General features: G+C 42.8%; 1 protein-coding gene across 1 annotated transcript in view; it reads right to left on the bottom strand.

The window, feature by feature from the left end:
• Positions 1–22839, bottom strand: part of dner (delta/notch-like EGF repeat containing) — a 142786-nt gene that overhangs the window by 28117 nt on the left and 91830 nt on the right. Inside the window, exon 4 of the mRNA XM_056282893.1 lies at positions 2299–2462. Within this exon, the coding sequence (XP_056138868.1) occupies positions 2299–2462 (164 nt within the window). The remainder of the gene's footprint in view (positions 1–2298; positions 2463–22839) is intronic.

Below are 22839 nucleotides of genomic sequence, written 5' to 3'. Positions count from 1 at the left end.
TCCCTCGGCCCTTAATGATGCTCTGCACACACATCGCATGCATGCACACTCACAAATACACAACTGTTTATATTGGTTATACACCGAAACCCACAATCCACACACCTGCAGGCACAAATGCATTCAAACCCAATGACAAGTACCAACACTTACTTCGTCACCGCTCTGCTGTTTTAATGTGGACAGGACACATGGAGAGAGTGTTAGAGATGTCACAGAAGCCCCCCCCCCCCCCACACACACACACACATTCAAGTACACTCTTGGATGCGGGCTTCAGATCTCAATCTGTCACCAAGTCACTACATTTTTATGGAGTCCTGCTGCCCAAAGGTTACCGCCCAGAAACGTCCCATACACAGCGAAATAAGAAAAACAAGAAAATACAGGCAGAGGACAGGGTCTCTGCAGACACAGACACCGCCATACACGTCTAGTGGGTCGTAAGTGATGACTGAGAGGGGTCATTGTTGTATGAGTCTATATATTGATGTTTAGGAAAATCCTACTCATTATTCCTTTAAGGATAAATGTGTTAGTCCATTCTTTATCGAACTGGTCAGGTAAAACCTGGATAAATATGCCCAAAAAAAAACAAACTCACAACTAAGCCTCTCCTTCTTTTCCCTATCTTTCTCTTGTATTCTTATCACAGCCTCTCTCTCTCACAATCTGACCTTCATCCTTCCCCCTCACTCCCCTCCCAATTCCTTATCGCTCTGTCTCTTAACCCCTGCGTGCACACTCTCATTTCCTCTGAATCTGATACGTCTGCCCCTCCTACCTTCTCCTTCTCTATTCCTCCCTCAGTAACACACTGTCTCTCTTCCTTCACTCTTTCCTCTCTCCCCTTTTTTTCTCCGTAACCATCCACCCATCTCCTCGCCCCCCTGATTTATCTCATGAGTTTTCTCTCTATCGCTCCATCTCTGTCTGTCTCCCCGTCTCTTTTTCGCTCTCTCGGGCAGATCCAAGGTTGTGTCACAATGTCAGGAGACGTGCCAACGTCACAGTCCAGTCCGGACAGTGACAGCATGAGGTAGGTAGTGCACATGCGGTGGATTTTCAGCCCTTCAGTCAAAGGGCAGGACTCCAACTGCCCCTCTCGCCCAGCATCTGCTGCAGTCAGCTCAACATTCTGCCCCAATCATTTGAATACTTTTATGTATTTTATTGGTATTGTGTGCACATATAATATGGGCATATGGGCCTGCGTGTGTGTATGTGCATATTGGTGACACAGACAGAATATTAAACACAAGCCTTTGAACCAATGCCAGAGCATTGTTTACCAATATGCAAATATGCCATTCATATATGCAAATATTGTCATTCCACCCAATGATATTAGATGAATAGATTTTGTAAAATGTACTGAATTTCATTAAGTCTCAAATGTCTTGGCCCAGTATTAAATTTCTAATTAGAGGTCGCTGGCTTCCAAAGGTGTCCTTTTTAAGAATGCAATGGTAGTCGCAGTGAACACACCACCATCCTGCTGCTGCAAGAATGTTGTTCTGAAAGGGGAAATACCAGTGTTTTGGCAAGTTTTAGTCCTGTTACTACAGATGGAATATTCTTTACATGACTCCCAAACCACTTTCCAAAGAATACAGTAGTGTTTTTAGAGTTTTGGTTGCATTTTCCTACCTTTCTGGAAGCCAGTTCAGTTCAGTTCAGTATGAAAGTAATCTTTCTGAGACTTCAAACTTGCTTGAGATCAGTAATCCATCGTAGGGAAAATTCTGTCAGTTATTTTTTTGTTGTTGCAGGACGATGAATTTAAAAGCACGAATTATGTAAAAAGTCTTCTGAGTGGTGCATTCAGGTGTGCTCAGACAGCCAACATTTCGTCGGCTGCTGAACAGCAACCTTTTTAATGCAAGAAGCTGCCAAATTCAAATTGTCATGTCACAACGGCCATGTCTGATTACTGTTTATCTTTCACATTTGACTGTATGACAACAGAACTTGTGAATACAATGTTGTTCAACAGCCAACTCTTAAAAGTGGGATATTAGAGGGCACTTTAACGCACCACCCAGAATGAGCTAATGGGCGAAACATGCAAAAACACAGACACATCCCTTTAGGAAGCAGCAATAGAGGGAACTTATAAAACGTAGGACTACAATGCTTCCATCTATGTCGCAAAATCATGGGTTTGTTGTGCTTACTACCTTTTTTTACATGTTTTCCTCACTATCGTCCACCTATATGTAATATGATGAAAGAGAAATGGTATTTATGTCATTTTTTGCCGTCATAGTATACTGTGGAGGACTGGATGAGGCTTACTTAGGAAGTAGTTTTGTCCCAGGGGTAGGGAGTATTCTGGCACCACAAGGCCATTGTTATCCTGCTGGAATGCCATGATGGTGCCCTCCAACACAGATGAACGCAGGAAGCCCTCCTCATCCACACGCCACAGCATTGGCGCTCCACTAGCATTCACCAAGATCCTGGTCAAAAAAGGAAAATACAATTTATTTATTTATATACATATGTGTGTGTATGTGTAAAATCAATATATGCATAGCAGATATCAGGTATTGTATGACATATGCAAAAAAGAAAACTATAACTCTACTACTCTAAGTGTATTAAGTTTATTATACACCAGAGTTATACTATATCATACTAGATTATATTAAATATATCATTAAGCAATGTTTGTTGTAAGTCTGCCTCTGAAGAAGATCCTCTTGTCTCCAGAAACATCAAGTCAAGTCAAGTCAATTTTATTTGTACAGCCCAATATCACAAATTACAAATTTGCCTCAGTGAGCTTTAACATCCTTTTCTATTTGGTCAAAAATGGCTCTAAGCATTGTTTGCTGTACACACGCCCTATGTTAGAATATCTCAGACCACATCCCATCTCAACAGATGAACAAATGAGTCAGTTTTAAATGTTGTTTTTAAAGAATGTAGTTCATAAATTCATCATGAAGGTTTTATTCAGTACCATAACTCCTGTCATCTGCCCTGCCCCCAGTAGCAGCTTAGATGTGTCCCCTGCTAAGTGCGAGGAATGATTAAAAATGTTTATTAGTAAAGTTGAGGATATTAAAATGAACATCCACCCTCCCCCCACCCATGAATTAGCTGTCTCACTGGTTATTCTTTTAAATTGGACTGCTTCCAACTTATCATGCTACCCTCCCTTACAAAGATTGTTTCCATCATGAAATCTACAACCTGCTCCCTTGACATTGTCCCTACTGCCCCTGAAGGATGTCTTTGACATAGCTGGTCCAAGCATCCTCTCCATTATCAACAGCTCTCTGGCCACATTCCAACCTGTTTAAAGCACGCAGTGGTCCAGCCCCCCCTGAAAAAAAAATCATAACTTTGACCCTACCTTGCTTCATAAGTACAGACCTATTTCTTAACTCCCATTCCTGTCAAAGGTTCTTGAAAAGGTTATTCTCAGTCAATTGCTGCCCTACTTATACCAAAACAATATCTTGGAAAGATTTAAGTCAGGTCTTAAGGCTTATCATAGCACAGAGTCTGCCTTGCTGAAAGTGTACAATGACCTGCTCCTCTCTATCGACTCCGGTCACTGTACCATTCTAATTCTTCTTGATCCCAGTGCAGCGATCGATACTTTGGATCATGACATTTTAATAGATGGTCTCCAGTACAGGGTTGGTATTGATGGTTCTGTCACATCCTACCTCAAAAATACAAATCCCAATTCCAATGAAGTTGGGACGTTGTGTAAAAGGTAAATAAAAACAGAATACAATGATTTGCAAATCCTTTTCGACCTATATTCAATTGAGTACACTACAAAGACAAGATAGTTAATGTTCAAACTGATAAACTTTATTGTTTTTTTTGCAAATATTCACTCATTTTGAATTTGATGCCTGCAACACGTTCCAAAAAAACTGGGACAGGGGCATGTTCACCACTGTGTTACATCACCTTTCCTTTTAACAACACTCAGTAAGCGTTTGGGAATTGAGGACACTAATTGTTGAAGCTTTTTGGGTGGAATTCTTTCCCATTCTTGCTTGATGTACGACTTCAGTTGCTCAACAGTCCGGGGTCTCCGTTGTTGTATTTTGCACTTCATAATGCGCCACACATCTTCAATGAGAGACAGGTCTGGACTGCAGGCAGGCCAGTCTAGTACCCGCACTCTTTTACTACGAAGCCACGCTGTTGTAACACATGCAGAATGTGGCTTGGCATTGTCTTGCTGAAATAAGCAGGGACATCCCTGAAAAAGACATCGCTTGGATGGTAGCATATGTTGCTCCAAAACCTGTATGTACCTTTCAGCATTAATGGTGCCTTCACAGATGTGCAAGCTACCCATGCCATGGGCACTAACACACCCCCATACCATCACAGATGCTGGCTTTTGAACTTTGCGCTGATAACAATCTGGATGGTCATTTTCCTCTTTAGCCCGGAGGACACGATGTCCATGATTTCCAAAAACAATTTGAAATGTGGACTTGTCAGACCACAGCACACTTTTCCACTCTGCGTCAGTCCATCTCAGATGAGCTCGGGCCCAGAGAAGCCGGCAGTGGTGATATGGTGGGTGTTGTTGATATATGACTTTCGCTTTGCATGGTAGAGTTTTAACTTGCACTTGTAGATGTAGCGACGAACTGTGTTAACTGACAATGGTTTTCCGAAGTGTTCTGAGCCCACGTGGTAATATCCTCTACAGAATGATGACGGTTTTTAATGCAGTGCCGCCTGAGGGATTGAAGGTCACAGGCATTCAGTGTTGGTTTTCAGCCTTGCCGCTTACGTGCAGAGATTTCTGTGGATTCTCTGAATCTTTTGATGATATTATGGACTGTAGATGATGAAATCCCTAAATTCCTTGCAATTGTACATTGAGAAACGTTGTTCTTAAACTGTTGGACTATTTGCTCACACAGTTGTTCACAAAGTGGTGAACCTCACCCCATCCTTGCTTGTGAACAACGGAGCCTTTCGGGGATGCTCCTTTTATACCCAATCATGACACTCACCTGTTTCCAATTAACCTGTTCACCTGTGGAATGTTCCAAACAGGTGTTTTTTGAGCATTCCTCAACTTTCCCTATCTTTTGTTGCTCCTGTCCCAGCTTCTTTGAAACATGTTGCAGGCATCAAATTCAAAATGAGTGAATATTTGCAAAAAAAACAATAAAGTTTATCAGTTTGAACATTAAATATCTTGTCTTTGTAGTGTGTTCAATTGAATGTAGGTCAAAAAGGATTTGCAAATCATTGTATTCTGTTTTTATTCGCGTTTTACACAATGTCCCAACTTCATTGGAATTGGGGTTTGTAGAAGTTTCTCCATTAACAGAGGCAATTTACTCTCCCCCAGCTAGTCTCTCCTGTGGGGTCCCACAAGGTTCTATCATAGGTCCCATTCCTTTCTCTATATACATGGTTCCCCTCGGTCAAATGATTCAAAAATATGACATTTCCTTCCACTGTTATGCTGATGACACTCAGATTTAACCAAGCGACCAGTCCAATCTAGTCAGCCTCTTTCACTGCTTTGAGGACATAAAGTGCTGGATGGCACAAAACTTCCTAAAGCTGAATGAGGGCAAATCTGAAGTTGGCCCCCGACTCCGTTTTTGGCCCCCCTGACTCCGTTAGTGTCTACCAACAGTCTTGGCAGCCTGTCCATCCTTGTCAGACAACATGGCAGAAGCCTTGGTGTGATATTTGATACCACCTTCAAGTTTGACAAGCAAGTTAATGCAGTAGTTTTTTGTGACCTCTAAAAATGTAAGATCCATACTCAGCATCTGCTTTTTGGAAGCTAAACAGTATATAGCCTCCTCATGGGTGAAACAAACAACCCGTGTAATTTCACAATGGCTGAAAGGAATGACTTTTTACTTTAGAAAAGATAAGGTTTATTTATTTATTTATTTTACTACTTATTGATCCCTGTGGGGAAATTCTTCCTCTGCGTTTAACCCATTCTAGCTGTGTAGCTAGGAGCAGTTGGCAGTTGACGTGCAGCACCCAGAGACAAATTCCAGTTCATCTTGCCATGCCTCGGTCAGGGATACAGACAGGAGTATTAACCCTAACATGCATGTCTTTTTGATGGTGGGGGAAACTGGAGCACCAAGAGAAAACCCACGCTGACACGGGGAGAACATACAAGCTCCACACAGAAAAAGGACCTGGGATGACCTCCCAAGGTTGGACAACCCCAGGATTCAAACCTAGGACCCTCTTGCTGTGAGGCCACAGCGCTAACCACTGTGCCACCGTGCTGCCCTTACATCACAAAGAATAAGCTTGACAAGTTTTGGGGCATTTGGAACATCTTCTGTAACTTCCTGGAGAATCATAATATTGAAGTAATTGATTGCCTGCCGTTTATGGCTGTATCCCCCCCCCCTTTTTCCCTTTCTTTCCTTTTTCTTTTTTAACAACAATAATTGTTTGAGCCTGTTCATTGTTGTTTATTCATCATATGTACCCTGTTCTGTGTTTCTTTTTCTAAAACAAAATAATTCCATAAATGTTTAAAAAAAGGTCAATGCAGTAGTGAAAGCCAGTTTTTTCCAGCTTCATACTATTGCCAAAATCAAGCCATTTTTCTTTTTCTCTTAAAGATCTCGAGAAAGTCACCCACAATTTTGTATCCTCCCGCTTGGATTACTACAACTCCGTGTATATTGGGATTTGTCATTCATCCCTGTCCAGCCTGCAACTGGTCCAGAATGCTGCAGCCAGGCTCTGACAGAACTCTAGAGGGTCCATATTACCCTATACTGGCCTCTGTCCACTAGCCGGCTGTGTGCTTCAGAATTGATTTTAAGGTTCTCCTGTTTGTTTATAAAGCCCTAAATTGAGTGGCCCCCTCCTATATTGCAGACCTTTTAATCCTTTATTCTACTTCCAGGTCCCTGAGGTCACTGACTTAGTTTTATTCACTAGTGTTTAAATCCTTCTGATGTGGCTGATTTCTGACTTGTGTCTATGCCCATGTGTTGTTTTTTTATGCCTACGAGCTACACTCACTGGCCACTTTATTAGGTACACCTTGCTAGTACCGGGTTGGACCCCCTTTTGCCTTCAGAACTGCCTTAATCCTTCGTGGCATATATTCAACAAGGTACTGGAAACATTCCTCAGAGAGTTTGGTCCATATTGACATGATAGCTTCACGCAGTTGCTGCAGATTTGTCGGCTGCACATCCGTGATGCGAATCTCCCGGTCCACCACATCCCAAAGGTGCTCTATTGGATTGAGATCTGGTGACTGTGGAGGCCATTTGAGTACAGTGAACTCATTGTCATGTTCAAGAAACCAGTCTGAGATGATTCGAGCTTTATGACATGGCGCGTTATCCTGCTGGAAGTAGCCATCAGAAGATGGGAACACTGTGGTCATAAAGGGATGGACATGGTCAGCAACAATACTCAGGTAGGCTGTGGCGTTGACACGATACTCAATTGGTACTAAGGGGACCAAAGTGTGCCAAGAAAATATCCCCCACACCATTACACCACCACCACCAGCCTGAACCGTTGATACAAGGCAGGTTGGATCCATGCTTTCATGTTGTTGACGCCAAATTCTGACCCTACCATTCGAATGTCGCAGCAGAAATCGAGACTCATCAGACCAGGCAAAGTTTTTCCAGTCTTCTATTGTCCAATTTTGGTGAGCCTGTGCGAATTGTAGCCTCAGTTTCCTGTTCTTAGCTGACAGGAGTGGCACCCGGTGTGGTCTTCTGCTGCTGTAGCCCATCTGCCTCAAGGTTCGATGTGTTGTGCGTTCAGAGATGCTCTTCTGCATACCTCAGTTGTAATGAGTGGTTATTTGAGTTACTGTTGCCTTTCTATCAGCTCGAACCAGTCTGGCCATTCTGCTCTGACCTCTGGCATCAACAAGGCATTTTCGCCCACAGAACTGCCGCTCACTGGATATTTTCTCTTTTTCGGACCATTCTCTGTAAACCCTAGAGATGGTTGTGCGTGAAAATCCCAGTAGATCAGCAGTTTCTGAAATACTCAGACCAGCCCGTCTGGCACCAACAACCATGCCACGTTCAAAGTCACTTAAATCACCTTTCTTCCCCATTCTGATGCTCGGTTTGAACTGCAGCAGATCGTCTTGACCATGTCTACATGCCTAAATGCATTGAGTTGCTGCCATGTGATTGGCTGATTAGAAATTTGCGTTAACGAGCAGTTGGACAGGTGTGCCTAATAAAGTGGCCGGTGAGTGTATGTGCCTTGTTGTTTATGTCAGTGTTTCTTGTATTTGTGTTTTAGCTAACTGCTCTGGTCTGTACAGCACTTTGGTCAATGTGGGATGTTTTTAAATGTGCTTTATAAATAAATTTGACTTGATTTGACTTAATCATGCATTTGTACAGGCAACTGAATACCAACAAGTTTTTATTTGATACTGTTGCTCACCTCTCACTTAAACATCTCCTACTTAAAGCTCTTACTGCAGATGATTTCTACGGATTTTTTTCCTCCTCATAAAAATAGTTATAACAGAGATTACTGAGATTATTATGATAGTATAGGGTCATCCCACCCCATCCCATCCATGATTCTGTTGCACACTATAAAGTCCCTTGAACTAAATTGTGGTTTAGGGCTATACAAATAAATCTGACTTGACTTGACCTTGTTACTCTATGAATTCCTAAACCAATGCACCTCAGGTTAACTACACTCCCAACAAAACTTTTTAAGAACTTCTGACATTTGAATTCTCAAAGCTACATATTAGATAATATTACTAACAAGTCACTTTCTCACATGTAACTAAATTATTGATATCTTGAACCACTTTTCACTGCATTGAAGCTGCTCTCACCAGGGGTGTTTATCAATTGTAAACTATTCATCAAATACTATCAACTCTGATAAAGCATGTACTATACAACTACAACATAACATCAGCATACTCCATAGCAAAATTCAGAGCAACACAAGGCTCAGTCTTTAGCCCACATGTACCTGTGACCCTCTGTTAATATTATTCATAAATATAACATTACCTTTCACTTTTATGCTAATGATAAATAGCTGCAAATACCTGTAAAGGCTCGTGATTGTTCCTAGTTCTCGGACCAAGAATCATGCCCGGCTGTGGTCAAAAGCTAGATGTCAGCAAACTTCTGGCTTCGGAACACAGAAAAAACTAAGATGCTAATTGTGGGTCAACTTGACAAACTTGGATGATTGTATAATATCAGAGCCAAATTCTAAAAAGAATCTTGGCATTAGCTTCAATCCCAGTTTATCTTTTAAATATTTCATCAGTCATATTACCAAGATAGTGTACCCCAATCTTTAAAATATTGCAATATTTTAGTCACAAGTGAATCCTTGTGTATATATCTGAAGATTGTTGTGTTGCTGTGTTGTTATTCTATGTTAAGTACACTGTGAGAGCCATGAAATTGGAGTCAAATTCCTTGTGTGTGCAAACCCACATGGCCAATAAACCTGATTCTGATTACCAGAACTTACCCTAATTTAATAATAACAAGTTATAATATACTGGTTGCCAATCAAAAAACCCAAACCCATCCCTAATTCTTACTCCAGCCCTAGGTTTGATTTTAAGATGCTTATGTTAACGTTTCAAATTTTACTTGATTTGCACTGTCCTAGTTACCTGACCTTATTACATCATATACACCACCAACCCGTGCTCTCGGCTCACAAGATGCTGGCTACTTATCTATACGAAGAGTAGAGAAGACATGATCGGGAGGCAGAGCCTTTACTTACCATGCCCCTATTCTGTGAAACAGCCTTCCTGCCTCCATTAGAAAGGTAATCTGTGTTGATATTTTTATTAAGGGCTTAAATTCACCTTATTTCATTCGCCTACTGCCATTATTTAATCTGGTCTGGTGAAGTCTCTACAGTCATATTGATTTAGTCAGCCAATGTCCCCCTCATGCTTGTTTCCAGTTTGCTTAACTGTCGTCACTTTTCTTTTCTCTGTTTCTGTGCACGACTCTTTCCCCTGTCCCTCCCCCTATCTTACCTGTTCTATCTCCCCTATGAGCTTACCCCAACCTGCACTGTGAATCTCCCTACCCCCACCAATTATTGCTTTTATGGATTTTGAGATTTATTTGTTGTCCTCATTTTGTTTGTTGCATTCTTTGTTTTCATCAATTTTTTTGTATAGTTTGCTGATATCTTATTTGCAATGCACTTAAACCATAATAAAGGATGGAGAGAGACAGAGAGAGAGAGAGAGAGAGAGAGAGAGAGAGAGAGAGAGAGAGAGAGAGAGAGAGAGAGAGAGAGAGAGAGAGAGAGAGAGAGAGAGAGAGAGAGAGAGAAAGAAAGAAAGAAAGAAAGAAAGAAAGAAAGAAAGAAAGAAAGTTCAGATTGCTATAGGATATTTGGCCCATTATACGTTTCTTTTACATGGCCTTGTTCCCAAGCATGTAATCATGTCTATGATTTATTATCAATGCACCCCTGCATCCTATCCCAGCCAGTGTTCAGGGTATAAATAATGGCTGGCATCAGATTTGGGAGAGGAATATACAGTGTATTTCCAAAGATTTACTGACTTGATTTGTGAACTCTTGATTTATCCTGCAAAGACTTTAACAGCAGCAAAATATGCAGCCAAGACAAGAGAAATGAAGAACTCTTCTGCTTTAACATCTTTGCTTCTCTTTGTCCTTAGTCCTGTCAAAATACAGAACCCGATAAAGAACGATTGCCCATGGTTTTCCAAGTATTGACAAGGAGGAATTTGTTCTCTCACTTGCCTTTCCACATGGGAGACCAGAGTGCAGGGACAGTTTCAGATCTGCCCCTCTGGAGGTTGAAGGGTTTCAATATCTGACTTAAAGCCATTTCAGCAAAGCAGATGTCTGCTGTCACATGGGACTGAATCTGGGCCTTCAAGACGAAGGCCGGTCTCTCCAAATACAAGGCAACCCTGTTATTTTGGGTGGCTCAAGTAAATCACGTCTGGTGGTGTCTGACACTTTGGGGGTAATGTTGCTCCTTGTGGAGTTATACTGGAACATTTTGGAACATGGTAGTGACAAAAAAAAAAAAGCCCATGAGGTCGATCTGGGCCAAAAAGCCCGAACTGGGGAGTGAAAAAGAGACAGATGTACAAATTCACTGACGGGATAGACAAATTGGGTAAGGGAGTTATGAAGAGACAGATAGATAAGAAGGTGGAGGGAGAGGGGGAAAAAGAAAAACAAAGAAGAAAAAGAGAAAAAGTTTATCAGCTCACAGTAAGAATGCTATGTAAACTAATAATATTGGAGGATAGAAGAGACTGAGAAAAGACAAGAGACAAAGAAAAAGAGCGAATGCAAAGAGTGAGCTGTTTTATATCAGCACAGCATGACAACAGCTCACTCTTTCCTGTCTTTTCTCTCTCTTCTATCCTCTCTCGCTTTCTCTCTTCTCTCTCTCTATCGCTGATGTACTAAGAACTTTCAATTTTTTTTCAACACCAATGAAATGATTCTACTATTACTTCAGTTCTTCTCTTTCAAATTGTGTGTGTGTGTGTGTGTGTGTGTGTCTGTGTGTGTCTGTGTGCGTGTGTGAGGCAGAGACAGGGAGAGAGCATCCTTTCATGTCCACATTTGGGTGTGCATTCAAGCATTGTATGTAATTATACGATCGGCAAACAAAGCAGCAGCGGCTGATTAACCCTCCGTTAGGAGCTGCCAGTCAGTGAGATAGCGAAGAGGCCCTGAGTCATGCGTATAATCTAAAACGAGGAGTGAGGCCGAGGGCGCCCAACTCTCACCTTGACCACTGCTTTTGCATAATGCATTGACCCTTCTCTATGGGGCCTTTCAGAGCTGTGCTGAAAGAGCATATGTGCCCAGTTAAAATATTCCCTTGTTATATCAAGGTTAGAATATAAGGGTGCTAAAATAAGATCTAGTACAGTGGTTCCCAACCTTTTTTCCTTGGAGCCCCCCTACTTGTTTCTAAGAAAAGCTGAGCCCCCGCCTGGTGCACACACACACCAAGAGAACAGTGACTCATTCCAAATACTTATTTGCAAAAATTAACATCAATTATAATTTTTCCACCTTTATCTTCAATAAATGTCTCGTTTCCATCATCAGAACATCTGTGTTTAAATGTCTCTTGTCTTGTATAAGCTTAACTTTTTTTTCTTTTAACAAACCAACAGAGTAGGCCTGTTATCGTCTGACTCTGGCTCACTGAAACAACAACATATTGGTACTGTTGTAATCTGATATCCACATGCACATCACGTAAAGTTGTGAACACTGTTTTTTGACAGACAGTAGGCCTATGTGTTATTTTGGCTCTAACAGTAACATTTTTATTGAGCCTGTGCCATCCTGTTTATTCATAAACTAATAACACTGTTTTTTGACTGGCAGTATTAGTCCATGGGCCAGAGCCCAAAATTTCCTATTTCGGTACACTCAAGGTGGCAAAACTCACTTATAATTTTTGAAAGGATCCATGTCTGTAGATGATATATTGGTATGATAACCATTCCTGAGTGGCAGCTGTATCACAGTTATCAGCTCATGAAGTTAACCACCCCCTAAAGTAAATTGCATTTTAGACGCTGGTGCATATCCTGGTTTAGCCTCATGGTCAGGACATTTTTCAATGTTCTATAATATTGTCTTTGGTATCATTTTAAAGGGGACCTTCTTAGCTTTCATTCAAGCCCTGTTGTGGATATTTCTCACAAATATAGAGGTCACTTGAGCTCTTCAACCCGTCAATAACACACATCTTTCTGCAATGTTCGCCTAAACTATATACTTTCTTTTAGCCCTGTGGCATCTAGGAATATCAGGGACACAAAACACAAAAACTGGAATACTCACAGGACTGTAAAGATTCAGGAAATGTATAATATACCCATACTATTTCATTGTGTGAGGTGATTGTGAACCTTAAATTAGAAGAGCATTATTACTAAGAAACTAACTAGACCAAAGCCAGTTAGTCCATGGGTCAGACCAGATATCGATATCACCCAAGGTGACACAACTTCACTGGTGCCATTTTATTTAGTACACTAACAGAAGTAAAATAATACATGATAACCTTTCCAAATGAGCAGCTATTTCATTTTTCTTTCAGGAAACCTGTTTCTGTGCCTCTCACGATTGTGTATTTGCCCAGATTTTTACAAATATAGCATTTCAACACCCCTGGTACTGATTAGCCTAGCTTAAACTCTGGGACAGTTGTTAGTTGGCCAACAACCAAGGATAACCAGTACTGTGTACTTCCATTCATTGTGCTAAGCTAGGCTAACGTGCAGCCAGATAGCTTTCTACTAAACACATATAGAGGAAACTGGTATCTATCTTCTTGTCTCACTCTGGAGAAGATTGTAAGCTAATTTCCCATAATGTTAGCACGTTCTTTTAATGTATATGTTAATATGATTAGTTAAAGTGGCTACGAGGAACTTTCATCTTGTGTTGATTTTAGCGGCCTCATGTGGACAAAATACAGCTGTTGCATAGCAACTAGGTAATGTATCTATTTGTGGCTATGTAAGATAAATAATGGTAAGATGACGCTGGTGAAGCAAAGTAAACTTTGTTTTAGTAGTGTTCATACACCTAAGTTACATGTATTTGTTTGTATGTGGCAGGTGAAAACTGACTGAATATGGCCACTGGTGAACAAGCAAGTTTTTACCCAATACCAAAGCGCCCACGGGTGGAGTGCATTATCCACTGTTCTGATGATACAGATAAGCTGGTTTCACTACAAAGTGTCGACTCATGGAGAACTCTGCTCAGGGCAGCTCAGATACGAAATCATGCACCAGTTTTGAAACTGGCAAAAGACATTCCTGAGGGACAGATTCCAGCAATCTACTACCACAGAAAGTGTCGCAGTATCTTCACTATGAAGCAAATTCTTGATGGCCTCCTTGCAAAAGAAAAGAAAAGTTGTGTCTCTGCTGAAGAGAAACAATCTAAGAGAGTAGCTCGACATGCTCCAAGTACATCTAGGACTTATGATGCAGAGGGCATATTTTGTCAGAAAAACAGCAAATATTCCAAGAGACAGAATACGAGAGAAGTACTGGTGCAGTGTCGAGAACTGCGAGCTGATGCAAAGATCAGGAGTGCAGCCACAAAGAAAAGGGACAGCAGAATCCTTGCCATTGTGAGTAGAGACCTTGTAGCAGCTGAAGGGCACTACCACAGGTCATGCTAAAGACTTTACACCAAAGAAGAGGTTTCCAAAGGAGAGGTTGCCAGCAATGAAGATGATGATGCTGCAGCCCAGTATGAAGCTGCTGTGAATAAGGCATACAATGAGCTGTTCCTCTTCATCAGGATGGAGCTTTTTGGCAATCCTCAAGTGATGACAATGACTGATCTCTCTTCTAGACTGGTAGCTTCAATGAACTCCCAAGGCATTGCCCAAGTCAAGGAATCAACCAAGAAGCACATAAGGCGAAACCTGGAGAGTGAGTTTGCTGGAGCCTTGCAGATATTCCCTGATGAGAAAGGAAAATTCCTCCTCTATCCCGATAACTTGTCCATGAGGGAACTTGCCAAAGAAAATCAGTCTCTCAAAAGGGAGCTGCAGACCCTGAAAAGTGTCGGTGCACAAGATGTTATAGCCAAAGCAGCCATCAAATTGAGAGCAGACATTAAAAGTCAAGATGTTCCTCAAACCTGGCCGCCTGAAGTCAAACCAGAAGCAGAATGTCCTACCATTCCAGAGTCGCTCATTATCTTCCTGTACTCTCTACTCACAGGCTCAAATGATCCTGATCATGCATCCCAGAGAGTGCAGTGCCTTCTGCAGTCATTTGGCCATGACATAGTATATGCAGTGACATGTGGAAATACCAAGCCTTCCAAGCACATTGTTCTGCCATTCAGTGTCAAATCGTTGACAGGAAATGTAGAGTTGATAAACATCCTCAACCGACTTGGTCACAGTGTGTCCTATTCACAGATGGAAGAGATCAACACTGCCCTGTGTCTCCAGAAACTCTCATCATCAGGGAGTGGCATTGCCCTTCCAGCTAACATCCATCCTGGCATATTCACAACTTTAGCCTGGGACAATATCGACCGTCTTGAAGAAACTGTCAGTGGTGAGGGAACATCTCACAGAGTCAATGGGATTGCTGTGCAAGCAAAGCCAGTCAACCCACTTCCTGTCCAACCCATGCCCACTGTTCCCAAAACAAAGAAGAGAAGCATTGATGGACCCCCACCAATGTTACCAACTTACAATGCTGGACAACGGGTAGGGCCACCACAAAGCAAAAAGTCAGATGCCGATACTGCAGCCAATACTAAGCTTGCCAGAGAGAAAAACCTTCTTTGGGTCCTAGCACGCATGTCACAACAAGAAGAACAGTCAGTCAGCAGCTGGACAGGCTTCAACATCCTGACTCGAGGAGAGATGACGGTCATCCCCGACAATATAGGCTATCTGCCTACCATCAATGCTCCAGCGACACAAATGTCTACTGTCAACGAGGTGCTTAACCAGTCACTGAGCATCATGCAGTGCTTAGGCCTGAGGAAGATTGTCTGTGTCTTTGACCAAGCCCTGTATGCGAAGGCTGTCGAGATCACATGGAAACACCATGACAAGTTCCATGATATCATCGTTAGGCTTGGGGTATTCCACACCATCTGCACACTGCTGGCAATAATAGGAAAGCGTTTCCAAGATGCTGGACTCAAAGACCTCTGCATTGAGTCTGGCATGATTGCAGAAGGCTCAATTGCTGGTGTTATGGATGGCCGCAAGTACAACAGGGCAGTGCGACTACACAAGCTCCTGTATGAGGCTCTCATGCGACTGACCTTGAATGGTTTCCTGTCCTGGTTGGAAGAAACTCACAGGAATGACATGGTTCACCTGAATGAGACACTGAAGACCATTGACAGCCTTGGGAAAGAAGTCTCGCAACATGCTTTGAAGGAGGTCCTCGAGAACAGCTCTTGTACACGCATCATGGATCTATTTGAAGTCTACCGTGAGTTCCTTAGAGGTGGAAACGGCAGCCTCTCGAACTTCTGGATGTCCTATTTGGACATGATTGAAATCTTGTTGGGGCTCATCCGAGCATCCAGAGAGGGAGACTAGATGCTACACTTGGCTAGCATTCGAGCAATGATCCCATGGTGCTTTGCTTATGACAGGATGAATTATGCACGCTACCTCCCCTACTACTACGCCCAGATGTCTGAGCTGCCCATCACACACCCAGATGTGTACACAGAATTCATGGAAGGAGGCTTCTCAGTCCAACTGGGCTCCACCAATCCCTTTGGCAGAATCCCTGTTGACCAAGCTATAGAAGAAACGGTGAACAAAGACACCCAAACAGCTGGAGGGACAAAGGGATTCAGCTTGAAGCCAGGAGCTGTGACCAAATATTATCTCACAGCTGAGTATAGAAGCATGTACCTCAGACAGCTGAGAGACCTGACAGGTCAAGGCAGGTGCAAATGGTCTCATCCAGATCTACAGAGTCCAAGGATCAAGAGAGATGAAGCAGATGTCCAGTCTCTCATGGACCTTATGGAGAATAACTGGCTCAATCCTATGTCCCCTGATGAGATTGATTTGGTTAGCCTCTCCACTGGCAACATGGCTCCACCTGATGTGACCATAGATCTCTTGAGAGCTCTTGAGAAAGGAGAAGAGGCCTTCCAAGCATTCCAGCAAACAAGGTTAGATGCAGACCCACCACCTGTGAAATTCCACGACAAGATGACCAAGCAAAGTCTGAAAACATTCTCCAATGTCAGCACAAAACAAGCTCATGGAAAGAAAGCACAGGATGTGGTTCTGAAGGCAGATAGAAACCTTTTCAGTCACATGATCCTGGTGGCTGAAAGCAGGAAGGTGAATCTGAAGGATGTCCTTGCCTACCCATTGGGCCCACTACCATGGGCACTGGCAAATGCTGATGGGTCCTTACGAAAAACAAACAAGGCTGCACTTGCCAGAGAGCTTGAAAAGAATGTATCTCCTGCAGAAGACATCCCAATCCCATCTACTTCCATCATTGATGGGATGAGCCTGGTCCAAAAAATGAATGGCAACAACAAAACCTTTGCACAGGTGGCAGAGTCAGCCTTGACCCAGGTCCTCCATGAGGGAGCACAGAGTGGGAGGATTGATGTTGTTTTTGATGTCTATCACCAGACTTCGATCAAAGATGCTGAACGACTGAACCGGGGTGGAGACATCACTCTCCAGTACAAGAATCTTGCAGGGGGACATCACGTCCAGCAGTGGAGAAAATTTCTGTGCAGTTCCTCCAACAAGACCAGTCTCATCAAGTTTCTGGTGGAAGAGTGGAAACTCCCACGATACAGAGCTATGCTGCATGGCAAGGTGTTGTACATGACCTGTGAGGAAACCTGCTACAAGTTGACAGAAGATGGGTGTGAGGAAGCAGCAGAACTGCACTCCACACATGAAGAAGCTGACACCCGTCTGCTCCTGCATGCATTGCATGCAGCAAATGCGGGCTCAAAGTCAGTTATCATCACAGCTGAGGACACTGATGTCATGGTGCTTTGTCTTGGCTTCCAGAAGGACATCACCTGTCCCATCTACCAGAAGTGTGGGACTCAGAACCGCACACGGTTTGTCGACATCACCAAACTGGCAAGTTCACTTGGAGACAGCATCTGTGACAGCCTAATTGGCTTACATGCCTTCACAGGCTGCGACACTGTCAGTGCATTCGCTGGTCGAGGGAAGCTGAATGCCCTGAAGATAGTGAGAAAGCACACTTCCTGCCAAGAGACTTTTAGTCAACTGGGACAGACATGGAATGTGAGTGATGAGCTGTTCCAGAAAATTGAGCAGTTCACCTGTCGGATGTATGTTGCTAATAGCAGCACTGCTGAGGTGAACAAACTGCGTTACCAGCTCTTCTGCACCAAAAGGGGAGAGGTTGAGTCCAGCCAGCTGCCACCATGTAGAGACTGTCTCTTTATGCATGTTCAACGAGCCAACTATCAGGCAGCAATATGGAAGTGCTGTCTGCAGGCTAACCCTGTGGTGCCAAGCCCTACTGAGTATGGATGGACAGACGATGAAGGCAAGCTGGCCATTTACTGGATGCGCTCCCCACCTGCACCAGATGTGGTCTTGGAAATGCTAACATGCAAGTGTGTGCATTCATGCAAAATGCCAAGCTGCATGTGCCTGTCAAATGGACTTCCATGCACAGACATGTGCAGGTTACAGACCTGCAGTAACCAAAAACAGGAGGCTGGTCCAGAACTGGACTTTGAACTTGGGGAGTCAGATGATGAGAGAAACGAGCAGTTTGATGAATGACAGTGTGATGATTCTGATGGTATTACTGTGGTAGTAGTTTATTGATGCACAGGATGTTGATTCTGGACTTGGTTACCCAGAGCTTGATAACAATAATGTAACCATATTCACATACACCCATTACCCTACCCATTACCATTACATATACCCACTAATGATATGGGATTACATGTATCATTGACTAAGTATATGTAAATGTCAATGTTGTTTAAAATATTAAAATAGTTCATTACCTCACTATGGTATTCCTTTTTATCATGTATTTTGATTGTGTATTTAAACAAATGTATAGAGACCAGTTTGTGACCTAACTGGCTTTGGTCTAGTTCTCATGTAAGGCTCACAATCACCTCACACAATGAAATAGTATGGGTATATTATACATTTCCTGAATCTTTACAGTCCTGTGAGTATTCCAGTTTTTGTGTTTTGTGTCCCTGATATTCCTAGATGCCACAGGGCTAAAAGAAAGTATATAGTTTAGGCGAAAATTGCAGAAAGATGTGTGTTATTGACGGGTTGAAGAGCTCAAGTGACCTCTATATTTGTGAGAAATATCCACAACAGGGCTTGAATGAAAGCTAAGAAGGTCCCCTTTAAAATGATACCAAAGACAATATTATAGAACATTGAAAAATGTCCTGACCATGAGGCTAAACCAGGATATGCACCAGCGTCTAAAATGCAATTTAGTTTAGCGGGTGGTTAACTTCATGAGCTGATAACTGTGATACAGCTGCCACCCAGGAATGGTTATCATACCAAAATATCATCTACAGACATGGATCCTTTCAAAAATTATAAGTAAGTTTTGCCACCTTGAGTGTACCGAAATATCGTCTGGCCCATGGACTATATGTGTTATTTGGCTCAATAACAATAACTTTTACATGTTTTTACTGAGTCTGTGCCATCCTGTTCATTCAGAAACTAATGGCCACCTTGAGCTTGCATGCCTTTGACCAGAGATGCATTGTCAGGTGCGATGCTTGTGACAGCCAGCCTGCAGTCCTGGTGTACATCGACTCTGTTGTGGGCTTTTGTTTTTATTGTTACAAGGGCACTGAAGGCTGTCTCAGACAGATATGTAGTGCTGAATGAATGGGAGAATAACCCTTGTAGCCTTGTGTTTGGCCAGTGCGGGTGCAACAGTGTCCTTTGACTATCCAAAAAATTTTGTATCCGTTCTCCTGGAAATATTTGTTTGATACTGAGTCGGCTTGAAGGTCAGCAAGCTCATCATAGCTGCAGCCTCATCCATGCAGCATGCAACAAGGCTCTCGTAGATTGTTGGATGAGAGATAGGAGTCCACAGCCATAAAAATACCCTGGCCTGTTGTTGTTGTGGTTAGATTGGTAGACATAAGAAAATCTTGTTTCAAGTTATCACCGTCAACATATTGAACATAAACGATGAGCACGGACCTATCTGACACTGTTGTCGTTTCATCCAACTGAATGGCAAAGGGAACATTCCTAAGCTTCTCGTGCAGCTGGTTCTAACAATCAACAGCCATTTTATCAATTCTGTCTTTGACGGCATTGTCAGAGAGTGGGACGGTTTTCACTTTATCAACCACGTGTGGGCCACACAGCCTCTCTCCAATGTTCAGACAGGTGGGTTTGATAAGCTGCTCTCCAACAGTGTGTGGCTTTTTAGCCTTGGCAGTTAATAGCGAACACTCAAATGTTGCCTCCGTGGCTCTGTGTAAATCCCTGCCTGATCGTTCAAATGCTTTTCTGATGTCGGTGGATCTTCTTGATGGCGCCACCTGCTTTCTCCTCACAAAAAATTCCTGACTTTCACCAACAGTCTCTTGATGTTTTGTCTCTTGGTGTCATTTCATTTTGCTTGGCTTCATGCTGTCATTAGCTAGTTTCTCACCACACATGACACATTCTGGCTGAGACTAGTCCTGTCCTTCCATAAAACCAAAGTTAAGGTAGCTCTCGAAATAAAGCCTTACTTTTTTTCTTGACACAGAGTCAGCCGCACTTTTACGTTTCTCGGCCATGTTGTTTCATTCATAATGTGCTGCTGCTGACTGCAAGAAGAAACCAAGATGAGCTAACATTAGCTGCTAGCTGACAACACTGCCCACTCACAGTTTTATAGCGCAGATTGACGGGTCACAGAGGTGTGGTTACTAGGTGTAGCTCAACTACATTTTAGAGGGGGGGGGGGCCAAAAATGTATCTCAAAATATTTTCTATACAGATTTTTGCATAAAATAAATTATCCAGTAAGTGAGTTATGCTTTTATTTAACATGTGCACTTTGACAACCTCAGAGCAGACAGCTTCATGCATCCCCTGTGATCTTCGGCGGGTGTTTGACCCAGATTGGGAACCACTGAACTAGTACATGGCTAATATACATGGTTTGTGGGACCTTCAAAGTCCCTGCAAAGAAAGGTAGGCAAACAAAAGACAAAAGTGCGTTTGGCTATCTGGTTCCCTTTTATTATGCCCCTTATGTCTCTGTATTATACCTCCTTCAAACCTGAAAGTCTTCAACTAAAACAAAAAAACAAAAAAAGGACGGAAAATATGTACTCTTTAAAACTGGGGAAATCTAATTTGGTCAGACTGTAAAAATAGGGTTTGTGATAATAAATTCTTAAGGGGCTATATGTAAAATGTTGGGTTTTCTAAAGCACAATATAATACCATAACATTGTAATAACATAATGTAATGTCACAGACTGCCCCCCCCAACAAATACAAACACTCAGAAATAGTTTCTCAACAGGCACAGCTTATTCTTATCACAACTTAAAATGTATCAGGTTTTTGGTTTTTATGGCGATTCAGTTCACAATTCAACACAATCAGCCTTGCGCACACTTCTCCATAACATAGTTCACAGATAATTCACACATAACATAGTTCATACATACCATTTAGTACCTCAGCCTCAGCTCCTCAGTGCCACAGGGAAAAATATCGCCTCATGCCGCAAGGCAGTCGACGTCCAGCCAGCATGATTCCCCAACTAAGCTTAATACGTCCTTGTGACATCAACAGCAACACGCTCAGCTACCGTAATAACCAGTTCCTCTACCCATACAGAGCAGCACTGCACCCAACCACAATCGCAGCTGCAAAACCTTACATTTACCCCCGTAACATAGATCTTTGCCCCGATGATAGAGGTGCAATGCTAAGTATTTGCCAGGTCCAGTTACCCTATAACATTGGACTCTTGTTTAAATCATCAATAAAGGTGGACAGAATATCTTTTAGAGTGCCTAACCATAGACTGTTAAAGGTATCCACAACCTGAGCTCCAGCCCTTCCTCATCGCCTTGGGATCGCAGATCGTGATAGATGAAAAGGATTGGAGTGCATTCCTGCCATGCTTCTGGTAGACTGCCACAGCATAACTGCAGAAGAGTCCCATTCATCATTGGATAGCCCTGTTTCAGACCCCTGCTGTGAATCAGCCACTACATCCTCCACATCACTCTGCTCATATCCCAAAGGCCTTGCCTGGATGTCCACCGCCACTTCTTCTGAATCACTGTTCTGTCCAGGCACTTGATAATAGTCCCTCCTTTCCGACCCCACTTCTGGGGAACACTTTATTAGCAACACCACAGCTTCCTCTTCTGACCCCTCATCAGCAGAAACCCCATTCTGTCCAGAGCCAGATTCTCCACTCACCCCTGGAGTCTGGTTCGCAGGCTGACCAGTACCACAGGGCCAGAGTTCAAGCCAGTGTACACTACTGGGAGCCTGGAAACCATCCACTGGAGCGATGGTGTAAAACGCCCCTTCGGGATTTGGCTGAGACAACACCTGGTATTGCACTGGAAGCTACACATCCTGAATCTTGAAGGTGCAATTCCACTTGTAGACCAATTGACCCTCATGCAGAGCACTTTGTCATGAAGAGGGTCTGTGACTTCATCTACGGACCTCTGCATGAAGTGCCATTTGCCTCTGTGCATGACTGTAAACGGCCCTTAACTGCCATTGGTGTGCAGAGATCCAATCATCATCAGTCCAACTAAACTCCTCGTCCTTTACTGCTAACAAAATGTCAACTGGCAGATTTGGGGACTTGCCAAACATCAAGAAGTATGACGTATAGCCAGTGCTGGAATGCTCTGATGTATTATATGCAAACACCACCTCTAGCAAACACTCCAACTGTTCTCAGCAGGTCATGGAGAGTGCGATCAAAACCTTCACACTGCCTATTTCCCTGTGGGTGATAAGGGGTGGTGCAGCTCTGGCTCATTCCATAAACCTTACAGAGTCCATATTTTCTCTGCTTCAAAACATCTTCCCTGATCTGAGTGAATTCTTTGCAGAACTACATACTTATGAATCAATTCCTTCACCAAAATTCTTGCCAATGTCATGGCCTTCTGAGCTCAAGTTGGGACTGCCACTGTGAACTTAGAGAATATATCTATGGGGCGTCTGAGTGGTGTGGGTGTCTATTCCATTGCCTACCAACACGGGGATCACCAGTTCGAATCTCCATGTTACCTCCGGCTTGGT

This window comes from Lampris incognitus, chromosome 7 (assembly GCF_029633865.1).
Source record: "Lampris incognitus isolate fLamInc1 chromosome 7, fLamInc1.hap2, whole genome shotgun sequence".
Lineage (NCBI taxonomy): Eukaryota > Metazoa > Chordata > Actinopteri > Lampriformes > Lampridae > Lampris > Lampris incognitus.
This window is presented reverse-complemented; position numbering and strand designations above follow the sequence as displayed.